General features: G+C 36.4%; 1 protein-coding gene across 2 annotated transcripts; it reads left to right on the top strand.

Moving 5' to 3' along the window:
* Window positions 1–224: 224 nt before the first annotated feature.
* LOC6572753 (cyclin G) lies at window positions 225–15,902 on the top strand. 2 transcript variants are annotated; one of them, XM_032728079.2, is made up of 6 exons: window positions 225–329; window positions 9,680–10,530; window positions 12,087–12,326; window positions 12,400–12,774; window positions 12,843–13,057; window positions 14,615–15,902. In XM_032728079.2, exons 2-6 carry the CDS (start codon window positions 9,700–9,702, stop codon window positions 14,688–14,690), a joined length of 1,737 nt encoding a protein of 578 aa, XP_032583970.1. In that variant the 5' UTR covers window positions 225–329; window positions 9,680–9,699; the 3' UTR covers window positions 14,691–15,902. The 2 variants fall into 2 exon arrangements, with proteins under 2 accessions (XP_032583970.1, XP_032583971.1); XM_032728080.2 differs by lacking the exon at window positions 225–329 and adding an exon at window positions 1,467–1,871.
* The last annotated feature ends 360 nt before the right edge of the window (window positions 15,903–16,262 follow it).

The raw sequence follows: 16,262 nt of genomic DNA, 5'->3' as shown, positions 1-16,262 counted from the left end.
ATAAATAATACTAATAGTGGCTTTTAACACTAGGATTTAAAAAAATGGATAGTTAGTTTATATCATCGGCAAATATTAAAATATATGAAATTGACAAAATTTTAAATCATTTAACATTAACTAACACTAAGAAAAGCGATTGAAGTATTCATGTGAACAGCGATTAATGGCTCACTCACTCGCAACTGGTTCCGAAGAACCGAATTGCCAACCAAGACACTTGCCAGCCCTTCAACAGCTCATTTCATTTAGATATTTACATATATTTGGTCGTGTCGCAGTTCAGAAAAAAAAAAGACAAATACTGATTAAAACGCAGAGGCATCCGGGTAAGTTATTAAAAAAATCATTACTGATACTAATAAAGCTAATTATAAACTGTGTAACAATGCAAAAACGACTTTGCTAGCGTTAAATTAACTGAGCAGCCGAGTGCCTTACGCCACGCGTTTCTTCCAATAAGATTCTGAGTGTGTGTGTATGTGCAGGTCTGTGACGAAATCTTGAATAAAAGGTTATTTCTTATTTTGTATTATTCATTTCATTGAGTTCTTGTTGAAATTGCAATTTAAAGATTAAAAATAATGCTATGAATATAGCAAATAGTTATATATAAAGCTTAGTGCTGCAACTTTCTGGAAGCACCCATACATAAGCAATCATATTTGTGTCTGTATGTGTGTGTGTGCGTGAGTGAGTGTATGTGAATAGCGAAATTGCTTCTCCCCGCCCTCACGGGTTCATTCACTAAATTGCTTAGCAACAGTTAAAAAATAGAAAATGATTTTCACTATTTGGTGAAAATGTATTCAAACTATGCGTAATAATAAGCATAAGTATGAGCTGTAAATATGATATTGAAATTGCTAACTGGGAAATTTGTAATAAAATACGAAATAATCTGTGGGAAGTATTATAGATTTAATAGTTTCGAAAGTTGGTGAAATACATGATGAGATCAATATGTAAGCATTCTTATTCTATCGGATAGTTTTATTTAACTTGCTATTTATACAATTTTACTATAATTTAAAAAGTGCCGCGCATTGAGAGGCTGCCACCTTGTGGATATTATGCAGAAATGCCACCAAAAATCTAGCATCTAACAAGTGGCAATTCATGCTTCTAAAAAGTACAAATTTTACTCAAATTGCAGTATTTAAATACTGCACTGAATGTTCCTCAACACGTACAGCGCTTAAGCAAAAGCAGTTCAGCACGAGTGAGCAACATCTGTTCACTCTTTCCAACAAGTCAATTTCGTAGCAGCACGAGTGAGGCAACATTTGAGTGAGTGAGGCAACATGTCCATTGGTTGCCAATGTATGATTTTCTCCCCTGTTTGATTCCTCAGTTTACATTTGGAAGCAACAAAGCAAAGTACCGTTTGGACTGTAATTGAGCGTGTGCGTGTGTGATTAAATTTATGTGTGTGTGAGATTTTGCATTAAACAAAATTGTGTTATAATTTGAATTTGAATTTAAGTACATGCAAGATCAAATGTATATTTAACATAACTTAAGTAAAGTAACGAAGTACACAAAAACAGAATTACGATGTGCAGCTGATGGGAAAAAACCTACCACTCTTAAATTAGTGCGTGGGAAAAATCGATCCACAAACTATTTGCAAAGAATATGAAAAATGTTGGCTTAACCGATAGACTATGACAAAAACAAGTTCACTGTGATACATTTTTGCAGTACAAATTAGTTAACAACAAAACACTTAGTATAGTTTAAAAGAACCAACTTTCAACTATACACCTTTTTTCGAGTGCAATAATACAATTTTCGCCAAGATTCTCAAGTAACTAACTCATCTCGAAACATTCCTGCGCAACATAAAACAACAAAATGGCTGTAACAACGTAAGCATAACTATTTTTACTAAAGAAAAATAAATTACAAAAATTTCATTGCGTTAAATCACAAAAAGGCCTAGTTTGTGTGTTTCTTGTCAATTGTTTTTTTTTTTTTTTATTTTGAGTAAATGTATATACAAATACATATTTGTACATACAAATACAATACAATACATATACATTTAAGTATGCATTAACTTCAATGCAAAGCAGATATGAGAAAAAAATTGTAGAAACAATTTACGTGTTTGTTTCAACTCTCAATTCGTCTCCCAGCTGTTCGAGCATAAGTGTATCTAAATATGTGCATGTGTGTATGTGTGTGAGTGGGGTACAGTGGAGCTGCTATTCATAGGTCCATTGTGAGAGAGACAAAGAGAAACTGTGCTGGTATCCCACCAGTACAGTTATCCAAACAAACGTGCAAAATTTATATTAACAATTTAATTATTGTAATGCCTTCAATGCATTTTTAGTTAACCTCATATTGTGCGTATTTTGTGTGCAATTGTATTTTTAAAGTCGTTTATTGATAGCGACGCACTGGGTTAGAGAGATCCAACCAATGGAAGTGTTTCAATTCCATAGCGTACCGTTCGTTTCACTCTGGCTCTCTCAACATATACACTCGCAGTGCGCAAACAAAGAGTTTGTTGTGTGTGTGCGTAATGTTCGTGTTCCCATTTGCGTTTTTGCTTTGTATTCTTACACCAATACCAGTGTATAAGATTTGAATGTATTTGTACAAGCTCGAAAATTGCGTCAGCCAATTGAAAAATTTATTTATACTTGCGCATATTTACATGCCCCCAAATGTTAGCTAGGCTTTTAACTCCTTTTTTTTTCTTTTACTTAGCACAACTTATAGACAAATGTTAACTCGGCTGAGTTTTTGGATTTACTTTACTTATATTGATTTCTGTCTCGCTCTCGCTCTCTCTCTCTCTTTGCTTGATTTCACCTTCAGCGTTTTTTTTTCTTTAAATTTTTGCTTTCTGGGTCATATTTGTTGATTTCAATTAGCTGGTGGCGACGCAGCAAACATATTTTATGTTATATACTATATTTTACATATACATTTTCGTTTTTAACCATGAACAAATAACCTTCGTAAGGGATCCCACACAAATAGTTTGTATCGACCTGAGAGTGTATACGTGTTGTGTTTGTGTGGGAGATGCTTGGCTGTGCGTACCGTTGCTTTCCTTATCCCTTCATTTAACTATGCCCCTCCTATTATATTTTTAACATACTTTTGCTTTGCTCAGCGTCTTTAGCGTCTATTTTGTTGACTTTGAGGCGTTGGCGCGCATTTCGTTTGTTTTTTCATTGTTGCGTCTTTACATTGTTTGATTTGTAGCTTCCTCGGTCATTTACTATGTATGTGTGATTGTGTGTTACTGTGTTATATAGAGGCATTAAGCGAGAGCATGAGAGATGCAGAGAGATAGAGAGAGTTGCCATCTTGATCTTGACTGCGGTCAGCCGCTCCTTAAATAGCCCTTAAAAAAATTTTTTTCCTGCACAGTTATAAATTGTATCCAACATGTATTTTATTTTATTTTATTTTTTTTTTTGACAATATCTCTTTACTCGCCAGACAAATTTTGAAATAAACTTTCGTCGCGACAGCCTTAAGTGAAACTTGAGTCTACAGCCAAAAAAAAAGAGTATGACAAAAAAAAAAAATATATATATATATATTGAACAGCTGTTGTCGTGTAGGAATATCAAGTCCATAAAGTGACGCATATTTATATACATATATAAAAAAATAAGCTGAGCTTTGCTTCTTATCTATGCAGTACCACTGTGAAGCGTAAATGAGCTCAATAAGCATTTCAGAATGCACACAACAAAAGTTAATTTATAGAGCTCCCAGTTGAAATAGGCTTTTCAACCCCTCCATCATATGCACATCCATATATAGGTAATTCAAGTTGCTCTGGCAACAATGAGTGTCAACTCGTGCCAAGCAAAAAAAAAAAAAAAAAAAAAAAAACGACTTTGTTCGGACCACCCCTTTTTCAATTGTTGCTGCCTGTTAGTTATTTTTCCCTTCATTTTGGATTTACTATTTAAGTCGTTTTTCTAATTCAATTGAAAGATGCTGAGGCATTCCGGGGCGGCTGCTAGGTTGTGGCCCTGGCAGCTGCTTGCAAATCGTTGCATCTACTTATCGTTCTGAGAATGGATTGGCAACTGGGACTGAAACTGATACTGGTTCCACTTATTACAATAAGTCAATGCTGTGGGTGAGCGATATGATCGAATTGTTTTATCTAATGGAATACTACAAGAACCCCACCCGACATAAAACACTGAGGAATGTTTTTGAACTGGACGTAATTTTCAATACATTCTATGATTTCACCCTAGTTCAATAACCTATATCAAGTGTCCAACTGTGCTTTCACCACACATAATTTAAATTTATCTGCAATAACAATTTCAATATGCGATAATAATTTATCTTATTGTTACATCCGCTGTACGTTTTCCTCTATCTAATGGAATTAACAACTTAGAGTGTACTGACAACCTGATAAACATACATATGAATATACATCTATGTATTCGAAGCCCAATTATCAGTTACTGTTATTTTTCTTCTTTGTTTCCATTCTATTTCGGGTACAAAGTGCGGACATATTTGTCCAGAAAGGGCTTATCTAGACGCGCCCATAAAAGAGCACTAAACCAATTACCTCTAAAATCGAATACAGTTCGCGATTGTAATGACAATTGCCATGAACAAAAATTCCTCAATGCATTTTTCGTTTCACTCACCGATAATGAAAACTAATTTAAGGCATTGAAGTCGGGCGATAATAGAAATGCAAATATATGTATTCGTGTATACGTCCGCTCTATTTAAGTGAGTCGAGTCCATTGACAGATTGTCGAGACAAGCCGCAGACATATGCAAATCTAAAGTACATGCATACGCAGATAGTGAACATAGTTCCGCTGGGATCGAACTAGCGTCAGACAAAGTTCAATGGTTGAACTTGCAAACAGAATACAAAGCTAGACGCGTGATTCGGAATCATGAATTTAGTTCAGCTGCACGCAGACAATTTTACAATTTTATTGCTAACGAAATTCTGGCTTTCTTATTTGTATAGTTTTTCTCTTTCTGCTTTGTTTATATACAAACGATACGTACAGCAATTTAAGTACTGGCTAAATAAAAAGTAAAACAACACTGTTTCCATTCCATTCCATGGTAATGCAATAATTTATCTTGCAGTGCATGCCACAGGACAGCTGCTGCGCCTGCGCCTTGTCAGCGGGCAGCATTTGATGTTTCCGCTTTGTCTGCCACTTCGCACTGTACGCTATAAATATTTACATATGTATGAATGTGTGTGTGTGTACAGCTGTTAGTTTGGATGTTTGCGCTTGGGGTTGAAAACCAAATTTGGACGTCGCGACGTCGACTATGTGGCTTCCTGGTTGGGCAGCTTTGGCTTTGGTGGTGGTTGGGGTAACGGACACCCTGGTTGACAGCCCTTAACAGTTCAGTGCGCAATTTTGCTTGTTAATTTCATCAAAGTTAAAGTCGCCAGTGGAACGTGTTGGTTATTTTAAGCTCAGCAAAGGGGTTGGTCATTTATTAAAACAGACGGAATGGTGGCATTGGCACATGTCGCGGATCAAACGAATTCACGTAGGGTGGCAACTCCAACTGTTGTGTACCTGTTTGGCGTCACGTATGACGCATATCATCGGCCCTATGCAACATGATGCAAGCAGCAGAGCAGAAATTTCCCGAGCTACTGTTGTTGTTTGAGTTGAAGTAACTGCTTGCTGTCTGTTTGCTTGCACTCGAAAGCTCTGTAGGTCTCCTTTTTTGTTTATTTTTATGTTTGTACATTTTGAACAGTAGCTCCAAGTGTCTTGTCATTTGTTGACCTTCAGCAGCTTTAAATACGCGGCCCAACATCAATTAGGCGCTGATATATGTATGAATAAACCGTTCGACAGTGCAAAACGAAAAAGCATAAAAGCAAAACAAAATACTGCTGAATAATAGAGGGCATCTCGCTCGTGCAGGTGTTTTTATGCACGTCCCTCTCGCACTTGCGTGTGTGCGTCTGCGTTCGCGTTACAAAACAAAAACAACAAAATAATGGAAAATACTTTGCAAGCTTTTAACTAGCCTTTGTTGTGATTTCATGCACTTTAGCTAAAGCAAATAGAGAATAGATGAACACAAACGCAGACATAATTTACTTTCGTTTTTAAGCACTGAATGTATGTGGATACACATACAAATGTACATATGTATAAGATCAGCAGTGTCTCTCTCCTTGCTCCGCCTGTCTCTCGCTCTCGCTCACTCTAACTGAGATGATTACCTTTTTCTTATAGTTAAAGGTTGTTTTCTGTGCTTACTGAGCAGAAACAGTAAACGCTTTTTTATATAGTTACGTACATACATAAATTCCAATATATTTTCGTATTTCACACCTGAGCAGGCCCAACTCCGACTAGCATTCGTCTTCGTTTAACTCGCGTTTTTTCGTTACGAAAATAGGCAAAAAGTGAAATTTTTTTTACAAACTCGTAAATGTTGGCCAAGTTGTTCGAGCAGTTATTAACAATAACAACAAGTAGCTGCAACATCAACAGCAACAGCCTAGGTAAAGCTCATATAAAAATAAAAACAACTACACGCATACACACAAATGCAATCCGATGCGTACCACATACTTATAGCTGTAAACAAGTGTGTGTGGGTATGAGTGTGTACGTGCTTTGCGTCAGCGGAACGCGTAATAGATTTTGTTTTTCATTGACCAAAAGATTAACAACAAAATACACATAGACGAGAAACTAAAAGCAAAAACTAAAAAAACAATAATTCAATTTAGAAATTATCGAATCGAATTTGGAAGTATGGTATAAACCGATATTTACATATATATGCATGTGTGTAAAGAAATATAAGAATATGAGCCTTGAAAGTGATAAACAGAGAACAAGTCGTCTCTTTCACTCGCACTCATTTGTGAGACGGCAGGGAGGCTAGCCCAATCCAAATTAGCTCAGTCAGCAATACACACAAACATACAGCTCGCATAAGATAACAGACAGCTCAAGCTTTAGTTCTCTGATCTGCTACCTCTTTCGCACTGTTACGCATTGCATGTAGCTTTATGTCCATCAGAGCGTCAAGCTGAACTTTGACTTCGTGCCGTTAGTTTGTTGGTATTGTAGCTTTGGGGCTCATTGCAGGGCTGCACCGTCATGTTTATGACTATCGAAAACTTGTTTTTTAGCTGGGCGACCTTGAATTGAAGCACTTGTTGATCCATAGCGAGTGGGTTTATTATTGTGTTTTGTGAACGGAAGTAAAAAAGAGCGTGAGTTGTACGTTTTCGTCAACTGGTGATGTTTTTATATTATTATTTTTGATAAATTCTGCAAGTGCGTCAGATATGTGGATATTGTGCCCTCATCAGTTGGGTTGGTCTGATTCACATTTGAAATATAACAAGGTGCGGTCAGTTTCTTAGGGTTCAGTAAGTTCAGTCGTATGGATCTTCGCATTTTAAGTTTTATATTGTATACCTGATTCATTGGCGTTTTAAAGCGAGTTAAAATTCGAACTTGAACTATTACTCGTTAGGGTATTTTTAACTCAGTTATGCTTAGCCTTCAGAAAACGGGGTCCTAAGCTGCTAGCCAGGTTAATGACAACTGTTTTGAAACACATTGTTCACACTTGTGATCGGGTTTTCATTTTTAATTTCGTTTTTTTTTTTTTCGTCTGGGCTGTATGTTTATAATTAAAATTTCCCTTTCAACTATAAATACCAAACAGTTTTTCTTAGCACCATTTCCCGCTGCTACTTACAATAATTCATACATCAATTGCTGCTGCTGCAGCAGCAATGGCAGCTATTTTCCACAATGCCATAAACATTTATCTCACACTTTCAAGTAGCTCCGCTCCACTCGTCTGCACAGCTTCAAATTTCGAAACTGTGTTTGTTAGTTTTTATGTCATTCATCATTTGCTTCTGTGTTTGGATTATTTAATGTTTTGTTTACGCTTCCTCCATGTCAATTGCTAGCACATGAGCATTAGAGAAAGCTTGTCCAGCCCTGGCACATATGCTGTTGCTATTATCTCTCAATCCCAGCGTATCCGATTCTGTGTGTTGCTCTTATGCGTGTGCGTGTGTGTGTCGATTTAATATTACTAGCTGTAAGGCGAACGCTGAATTGGAACAAGATGGCGGCCACTTTGTTTACTCAAGTGTGCGCAGCGAGCTTTTGTGTTGAGTTCTTTGTTTTCTTCATTTGCAATCGGAAATCAATCAATGTTGAGGACTCTGGGAAGTCAATATATTTTTGTCTCGAATTCTTAGACATTCTGCATAAATATGTGATATTTCCCAGACTATTTATATGTGGTTTGCCTTGAGACAGCGATCACACCCAACCCGCCCCACTTGCAGCCTTGTCAAGTTGTGTGATTTGAATAATAATGTAAGCAATTTAACGTGAGGTCAGGCAAACATATACCAAATGTATTCCAATGTCAAATTTGCTTGCCACACTGTGCACTCGACTCCTATGCTCAGTTTATAACGCTCAAAGTTCGTTCAACGCATTGTAAACAATTTAATATGTTGTATATAAACAAAAAATGAAACGCAGCAAGAGCAATGCTCTTTGCCAATATAACAATAACAATAATATTTCAATTCATTTTAATTTGACATTAATGAACTTCATTTGACATTTAGCATATACACAGTAAAAAAAATATATATATTTTTTATTTAAATATTTAAATATTTATTTATTTATTTGACCTAACAATTAATGAATATGCTTGCATAATTTTGCAGCGTGTAAGTTTTTATATATTTTAGCTAAAAGAGAAATTTCCGAAAGAAATTCAAAGCATCTAAAATTCAGTTCCGCTACGAGCTGAATACACTGTAAACAATTTCAGCATCTAGCGTTTATTATCGTACCAAGCATTGAGCGAACACATAATAAACCACATTGATGCTAAAATTATATAATTTATATATTTATATATTATTTAATTAAATATTGTTTCACAAAAGAAGATAAAGACAATTTGTACGCATTGACTGACTGATAGACAAAAAATCTAGATTGTCTTTCGTTATTGTCATTTGTACACTAAGCCAATTGTCACGCTATATACATATGATATATTTGTTTCAATATATGTATATATTGCATTGTTGAGGGCGTTTTGTTTGTTAACTGTTTGCAAATTGTTGAAAGAATTGCATTAAGGTTTTTGTTCGGCTATTAACAGAGCTATCAATATATATACATATAATCTATATATATATATTTGGATTTCGGCTCTGGGCTACTTAAACCGGTGTGTGCAGCACAAGTAGCAAACAGTTTATTTTATTTTCGGTTGCATTCGCGCTACCAGTGGATTATAATATTATAGTTGCTATATAAAGAGGATATAGATATCTATATAATCCCTGAAGCGCTGCATTTTTAGTCTTGAATTTCGAGCTGCAGATTGAGAGAGCATTTAGTTTTTTTCTAAGTGCACTCGTTGATATACTGCAAAAAAAAAAAAATATATATACATATATATATTTGAATTTGGCTTGAAATTCAATTTTGTGGGCTTTTTGCTGAAAATAAAATCATATCAAACAAGTTGATCAAGGGACACATTTATATATATAAACCATAAATATATTTGGCCTTAACGCAAAGAGATTTTTGTATCTTTTTGCTGTTTTATTATACAAAACAACAACAACAAAAACAAACCTTGCCATATACAGGTACTAGGCCAGCCCTCACAATGTCTGTCCCTGTACGCTACTCTGCTGCCGCCGAATACGCCGTCGTTGATAGTGGTTTGGATAATACTCTAACCCAAGAAGAGCAATACCACCAACAACAACAGCAACTGCACCTGCACCAGCAACAGCTCGAGCACCAGCAACTGCAATACGCGCAATACCAACAGCAGCAACAGCAGGAGGAAGAGGAGGCTCTATTGTATTGCCAATTGCAGCAACAGCTGGAGGCAGAGCAGCAGGCGCTGGCGTTGCGGCAGCAGCAGGAGCAGTTGATGCAGCAGCGGTCATCGATGTTGATGTCCTCAACGGTTATGCCATCACTTGATTTGCCCCACAACAACAACCACAACATCACCAACAATAATAGCAACCACAACATCAACAACGCCAACAACAACAACATGGATGCAATAAGCATCAATGCTATCCTGGTCGATGATGAACAACCATCCACATCGGCTCAGGCAGCGGCGGCTATTTTGAGGGGCGAATCAATCAATGGTGGTGGCATGAACTTGGTGGATCATAATGCAGAGATGCCAACTGATTGGATGAGGATTGCGGACGAGGGCCGGTATGGGACACCGGGTGCTGCTGGCTTGGAATATCAGAAGTACGAACAACAACAACAACAGCAAACACTGGAAACAGAAGCAGCAGCTGGACAAGGAGCTGGAGCTGGAACAGGAGCAGCAGAGCCAACAGCGCTCAAAAAACTAGAGGATCAATTACATGCGCTCAGTTCGGATGAGCTGTACGAGACGCTGAAGGAGTACGATGTACTGCAGGATAAATACCATACAGTACTGTTGCTTCCCAAGGAGTCGAGGGTATGTTGATAACAATATAGATACGATTATCTGAGTTTGAATCAATGACTAACCGAGTGACTGACTGATTGACTGGGAAGTCTGATTGATTGCATGATAAGCATTGACTGAACTCTTTTAGAATGAATCAAATTATTGGGTAGTCTAAAAAGTCTTTTCGTATTTGTAATGAAACTTCAAATCATATTTTTAAATATTTATAATAAACTTTATTAAATCAAATATGCACCATTTTGGTCGACCACCTTTTGCCATTTTTCCACTAGAGACATAATTCCATTCGTGTAAAACTTTCGTGGTTTCTCTTTGAAAAACTGCATCAAGTGATTTTCACAGGCTTCTCTTGAAGCCAACTTTACTCCGTTAAGGGAGTTCTGCATTGACCGAAATAAATGGTAGTCCGAAGGTGCAAGGTCAGGGCTATATGGTGGATGCATTAAAACTTCCCAGCCAAGCTCTCTCAGTGTTTGCCGGGTCATCAAAGATGTGTGTGGTCTGGCGTTGTCCTGATGGAATACGATGCCCTTTCTGTTGATCAGTTCTGGCCGTTTTTTTTCGATTGCTTGCTTCAATCTCATCAGTTGTCCACAGTAAAGTGTCGAATCAATCGTTTGACCAGGCTGAAGCAGCTCATAGTGGATTATTCCTTTCCAATCCCACCAAACACACAGCATTACCTTTCGAGCCGTCAATCCTGGCTTTGCGACCATTTGTTGAGCTTCACCACTCTTGCACCATGATCTTTTTCGCACATTATTGTCGTATTTGATCCATTTTTCGTCTCCTGTTACCATTCTCTTCAGAAATGGTTCGATTTCATTTCGTTTCAGCAAAGAATCGCAAATGTTAATTCTGTCCAATAAATTTTTCACAGACAATTCATGTGGTATCCATACATCGAGCTTTTTTTTGTAGCCAGCCTTTTCTAAATGGTTCAGAACCGTTTGATGATGAATGTTTAGTTCATTTGCGATGTCATGGCTGCTTATGTGACGGTCTTGGTCAATCCTTTCCATAATTTCATCGACTTTTTCAAAGATTGGTCGACCAGAGCAAGGTGCATCTTTCACATCGAAATTTCCTGAACGGAAGCGTGCGAACCATTGTTGTGCTACACGAACTGATAGAGCATCGTCACCGTAAACATCACAAATTTCATTAGTGGCTTGCGTGGCATTCTTCCCTTTTTTATACAAAAATTTCAAAATATAGCGAATTTCTTCTTTATTTTCACTCATTTTTGAACAGCTGTAACTTTTTTCAAATTCTTTGAATTACATTTTTTTTTTTTGGCAATCGAAGCTTAAAGTGCTACCAATCGAACACCACAATGTGTACACAATGTGATTGGTAGCACTGGAGATATACGACGCCAACGACATCTATTGGCAAAATACGAAAAAACTTTTTAGACTACCCAATATTTAACTGACTAACAGACGAACTATATTTGTCTGCATTGCCAATCTAATCGTATATAGCATATATGGAACATCATTTATATATTGACTTCCTATTATATCAATATCTATATTTATCATTCTCTATATTTACAGCGTGAGGTGACTGCCGGCGGACGTGATGGATCGGCGTATGTGCTGCGTTGCTTGAAGATGTGGTACGAGCTGCCATCGGATGTGCTGTTCTCGGCGATGAGCCTTGTGGATCGTTTTCTCGATCGCATGGCTGTCAAGCCGAAGCATATGGCCTGCATGAGCGTTGCCTCCTTCCATTTGGCCATTAAGCAGCTAGACTTGAAGCCTATACCTGCCGACGATTTGGTTACAATATCTCAGGTATGTCACACATTCACGCACACTCACACACATTAGGGTAAATGACATTGTCTAACATTTTAAATTGTTACAGTGTGGTTGTACCGCTGGCGATCTGGAACGCATGGCCGGGGTCATTGCCAACAAACTGGGCGTACAGATGGGGCATGCCCCGATCACATCCGTTAGCTACCTGCGCATCTATTACGCACTCTTCCGCAATTTGGCTAAGCAAATTGGTGGGGATTTCTTTAAATTCTATCAGCAACTCATTAAATTGGAGGAACTGGAGAATCGCTTAGAGATCTTACTGTGCGATGTCAAGACGACCGTGATAACGCCAGCGACATTGGCTCTTGTGCTCATCTGCCTGCATCTGGATTTCCACATTAAGGAGTCGTACACACGCGGCAGTCCCGAACTGAAGCATGTCTTTGAATACATACTCTATCTGCAGGAGTACATGAGGGTATGTTTGACAAAGATGAAGAATAAGAATATGGAAAGTTATATTATATATATATACATCTATTGCAGATACCCGATCGCGTTTTTACCTGCGGCTTTAGCATTGTCTCGGGCATTCTGTCTCATTACAATGGACAGAATAAGGCGCCCTACAAGCAGCGGCTTGTCTGGAAATTATCCAGTCGCACGCTGCGCGTCCTGCGCCCGATCAATCGTTTCTCATCCGATTTGCCCACCATTGAGGAGGGCATATCGAATGCTCTAGACGATGGCCTGCGTTCAAGGTAAGTGAAATCAGTAGATATAGAGCTTTATATAATCAATACCATAGTATGTATATAGAAAGTTTTGATATGTAAAAGAGCCTAATTAGGCAGGGTTTTTTGTTTTTTCTAGAACATTTCTGCTTCTACCCAGCTGAAAAGGTCAGTTAGTTATTTTTAGCACTATTATTGTGTAGTCTTTGGACTAATTTGTATGTAAGCGAACAAGTATGTGCTGAGTTGTGTTTTTTGTTTTTGGTTTTTCGCGTAAACAAGTTTTTAGAATTGACGCGATTTTATTATCACAACAACAAGCACCAAACACCAGCAAAACAACAAACAACAACAATACGCATAGAAAAATATAAAAATCATGAGACCCATTGGCTGGTTTTGCCTGCCCCCTCTACCCCCTGCCCATGCCCATGCTCAACTTGTCGCATTTGCCAAAAGTGGTTCGACGAGCAGCAGCAGCAGCAGCAACACCTACAGCTAGACAGCCAGACATACGTATGTACATATGTATGCATAAATGTCCATAAAGATGTGCACACATATACATACATACGCATATAGTTATATGACTGTGTGTGCGCCTGTTATTTTTTCGACAACAATCTTATCAGAGAGGCACGCCAACCAGGCGCGTGTGAGCGAGAAAGAGTACGAGGGTCGCTGTTAAAATTGACTGAAAGTTGTGAAATTCGCCACACATATCTAGAATTCGCTTTGCGAGTGTGGAATTCGCCGCGATGTGCGTCAATTGCTGGGCGACACGATGTGGGCGTCAGACCATCGATTTCTTTCGCCTTACATAAGTTTCTCTATTCCATTTGAAGACCTTGACATTTCATGCGCTAAGTGCAGCATATTGAACATATTGAAAATGACAGCTACCATAGAATATAAATATAATAATTATTATTATTATTCAAATTATTTCATTTATGACATTCACATTATTGAATTATAAATATTAAAAACCAAAATTTTTTTTTATATTCAATATATACATAACATTAATTTATATTTTTGTAAAAAAAAAATTCGTATGTACTTGACATTGAGACCTTCAAACTGTTATATTCCGAAAAAAAATCTATATATATATATATTTTGTGTATATTTGTATACATATTTCAGTTTTTTTTTTTTTTTTTTTTTTTTGGCAAGAGTATTAAAAATTCATTGCTATGCCTAAACTTTGTTGTTATATTTTAGCTTTTTAATTTGTGGGCCTTCAACTGTGTTGTTTTCTTATCTGATGAGGTGTTTTTATACATATACAAATATATATACCTTTGTTCCGTTTAGTCATAAACATTTTGAGTTCAATGCACTATTTGACTTTCGCACTGCGTCGAAACGACTGATTGCACTTGCGCAAAGGCTTAAATCAACTGATCAGCTGATATATAAAAAATGACCTTCAACTTGAGTTGGCAAAGTTTAGCGATAAAAAACAATGCTATAATTTCTTTGTTCGACTGCTAATTGCTTTAAGTATACTAAATATTAGATCATATAAGCTTTTCATTTAATCAATTAACAATGCATTTCTTCCTTTTTTTCTTGTAGAACCGAGAGTATTAGCTCCGAGGAGGAGGAGGACTGGCCAACTTCACCCATTATTCCAATTTTCGAACAATGTTAGTAGCATCTACTTACCCCCAGCAGCAGCAGCGAATTTGAGCAGCAACGAAGCAAACAACAAACAGCACCCAAAAGTCAACGAACAACGGACAAGTTTTGGGTAGCCGGATGGAAGCAGCAGCAGGCAGGCAGGCAGGAATCATCCATGCAACACAGTAGCAGCAGCAACAGGTGCCACACATTTGTGGCAGCAGTGGAAAAGACATATCTACAGCTACAACAACAACAACAACTGAGTAACTGCTCCACAATTTTGTGAGCCTCTATTGTGTGTGCTTGTGTGTTAGCAATGGGTGTGCGTGTGTATATAATGCTAAAAGAGAAACAATGATGCATCATAATTTGTTTAGCATACGCACATATATATATATATATATAATATATACATCTTTATATATATGTATGTGCGTATATATATATAATTTACGCTGGTTCTACCATTTAAGAAACTATTGAGAAATGCGAGAGGTCAGCCAAAAGCCAGGCACAGGACACGGCACGAATATATAATTTTTCGATTTAATTTTGCGGCAAGATAGAAAAAAAGTAAAAAAAAAAACAAAAGCAAAAAAAAAATCTAAAAAAAATATACATAAATATAGAAATGATGCGGACCATCATACAAAAGATTGATGTTGTTCCGGACCAATTGAGATCGATGAAGGAAAACGATTTAAATGATAACTGATTATGAAACATGCTTACGGAATGGAACATTAATTTTTTTGTGAAAAAAAAAAAAAACAACAAAAAAGAAAAGAAAAAACAAAACAAAAAAAATATCTATCAACCCAATTTCAAATAAGTTTAACGTAACTTTTTGTTTTCCATGTTTGTTTTGTAAAACACTTAAAAAACACTGGACCCTTAAAAAAAGAAAACGAGAAAAAAAATCAACAAAAAATCTAAAAAAGTACAAAAAATCATTAACTATAGACAGACTATTAAAGTATAAGTTAAATGTTCAAACTTTACCCCCTAAAATCAAACATAAAATTTTGTCGCGCTGAAGATTCAGGCAGAACTATGACTAAGCAAAACGTAATACAGATATATAAAATAACCCCAATATGTAGTTGAGTGTGTAGTCGATCATTTTTCTGCTCTATAAATATATATATATATAAAACAAAACGAAAAGAAACGTCTATATAGAAAACATTCATAATTACTTTGAGCTAAGTGGAATTTGTTATTATTTATTTAACAACAAGCAAGATCTTTTTGAAATGAAATGTATTTAGAACATTGCAAAACAAAACACAAAAAAAAAAATCGGTGATCAATTTTGTTTATATGTATATATATGTATGTATATAGATGCATATAACTTTTAAAATATGCATACTATATATGCATACATATACATATATCTATATCTATAAACACATTTCACTTTCATTTTTGTTATATAATTTAATGCCTATTTAATTTATTAAAACACAAAACAAAAAATAACTTGTAAAAAAGAAAAACCATGTAATAAATATACTATAGATATTATTATAACAAACCAGCAAAGAATAAGAGGAAATCAAAAATCAAGCAACTATATCTTACAATATGTTGTCTT

Source organism: Drosophila mojavensis, unplaced genomic scaffold, assembly GCF_018153725.1.
Source record: "Drosophila mojavensis isolate 15081-1352.22 unplaced genomic scaffold, ASM1815372v1 contig_16, whole genome shotgun sequence".
Lineage (NCBI taxonomy): Eukaryota > Metazoa > Arthropoda > Insecta > Diptera > Drosophilidae > Drosophila > Drosophila mojavensis.
Note: the sequence above shows the minus strand (reverse complement) of the source record. Positions and strands in the feature narration are given on the sequence as shown.

Coding starts and splice junctions, on each gene's coding strand:
- LOC6572753 (XM_032728079.2), top strand. CDS start 9,700: ATGTCTGTCCCTGTACGCTACTCTGCTGCCGCCGAATACGCCGTCGTT. Junction 12,327..12,399: donor ATTTGGTTACAATATCTCAG/GTATGTCACACA, acceptor AAATTGTTACAG/TGTGGTTGTACCGCTGGCGA. Junction 13,058..14,614: donor GACGATGGCCTGCGTTCAAG/GTAAGTGAAATC, acceptor TTTTTCTTGTAG/AACCGAGAGTATTAGCTCCG.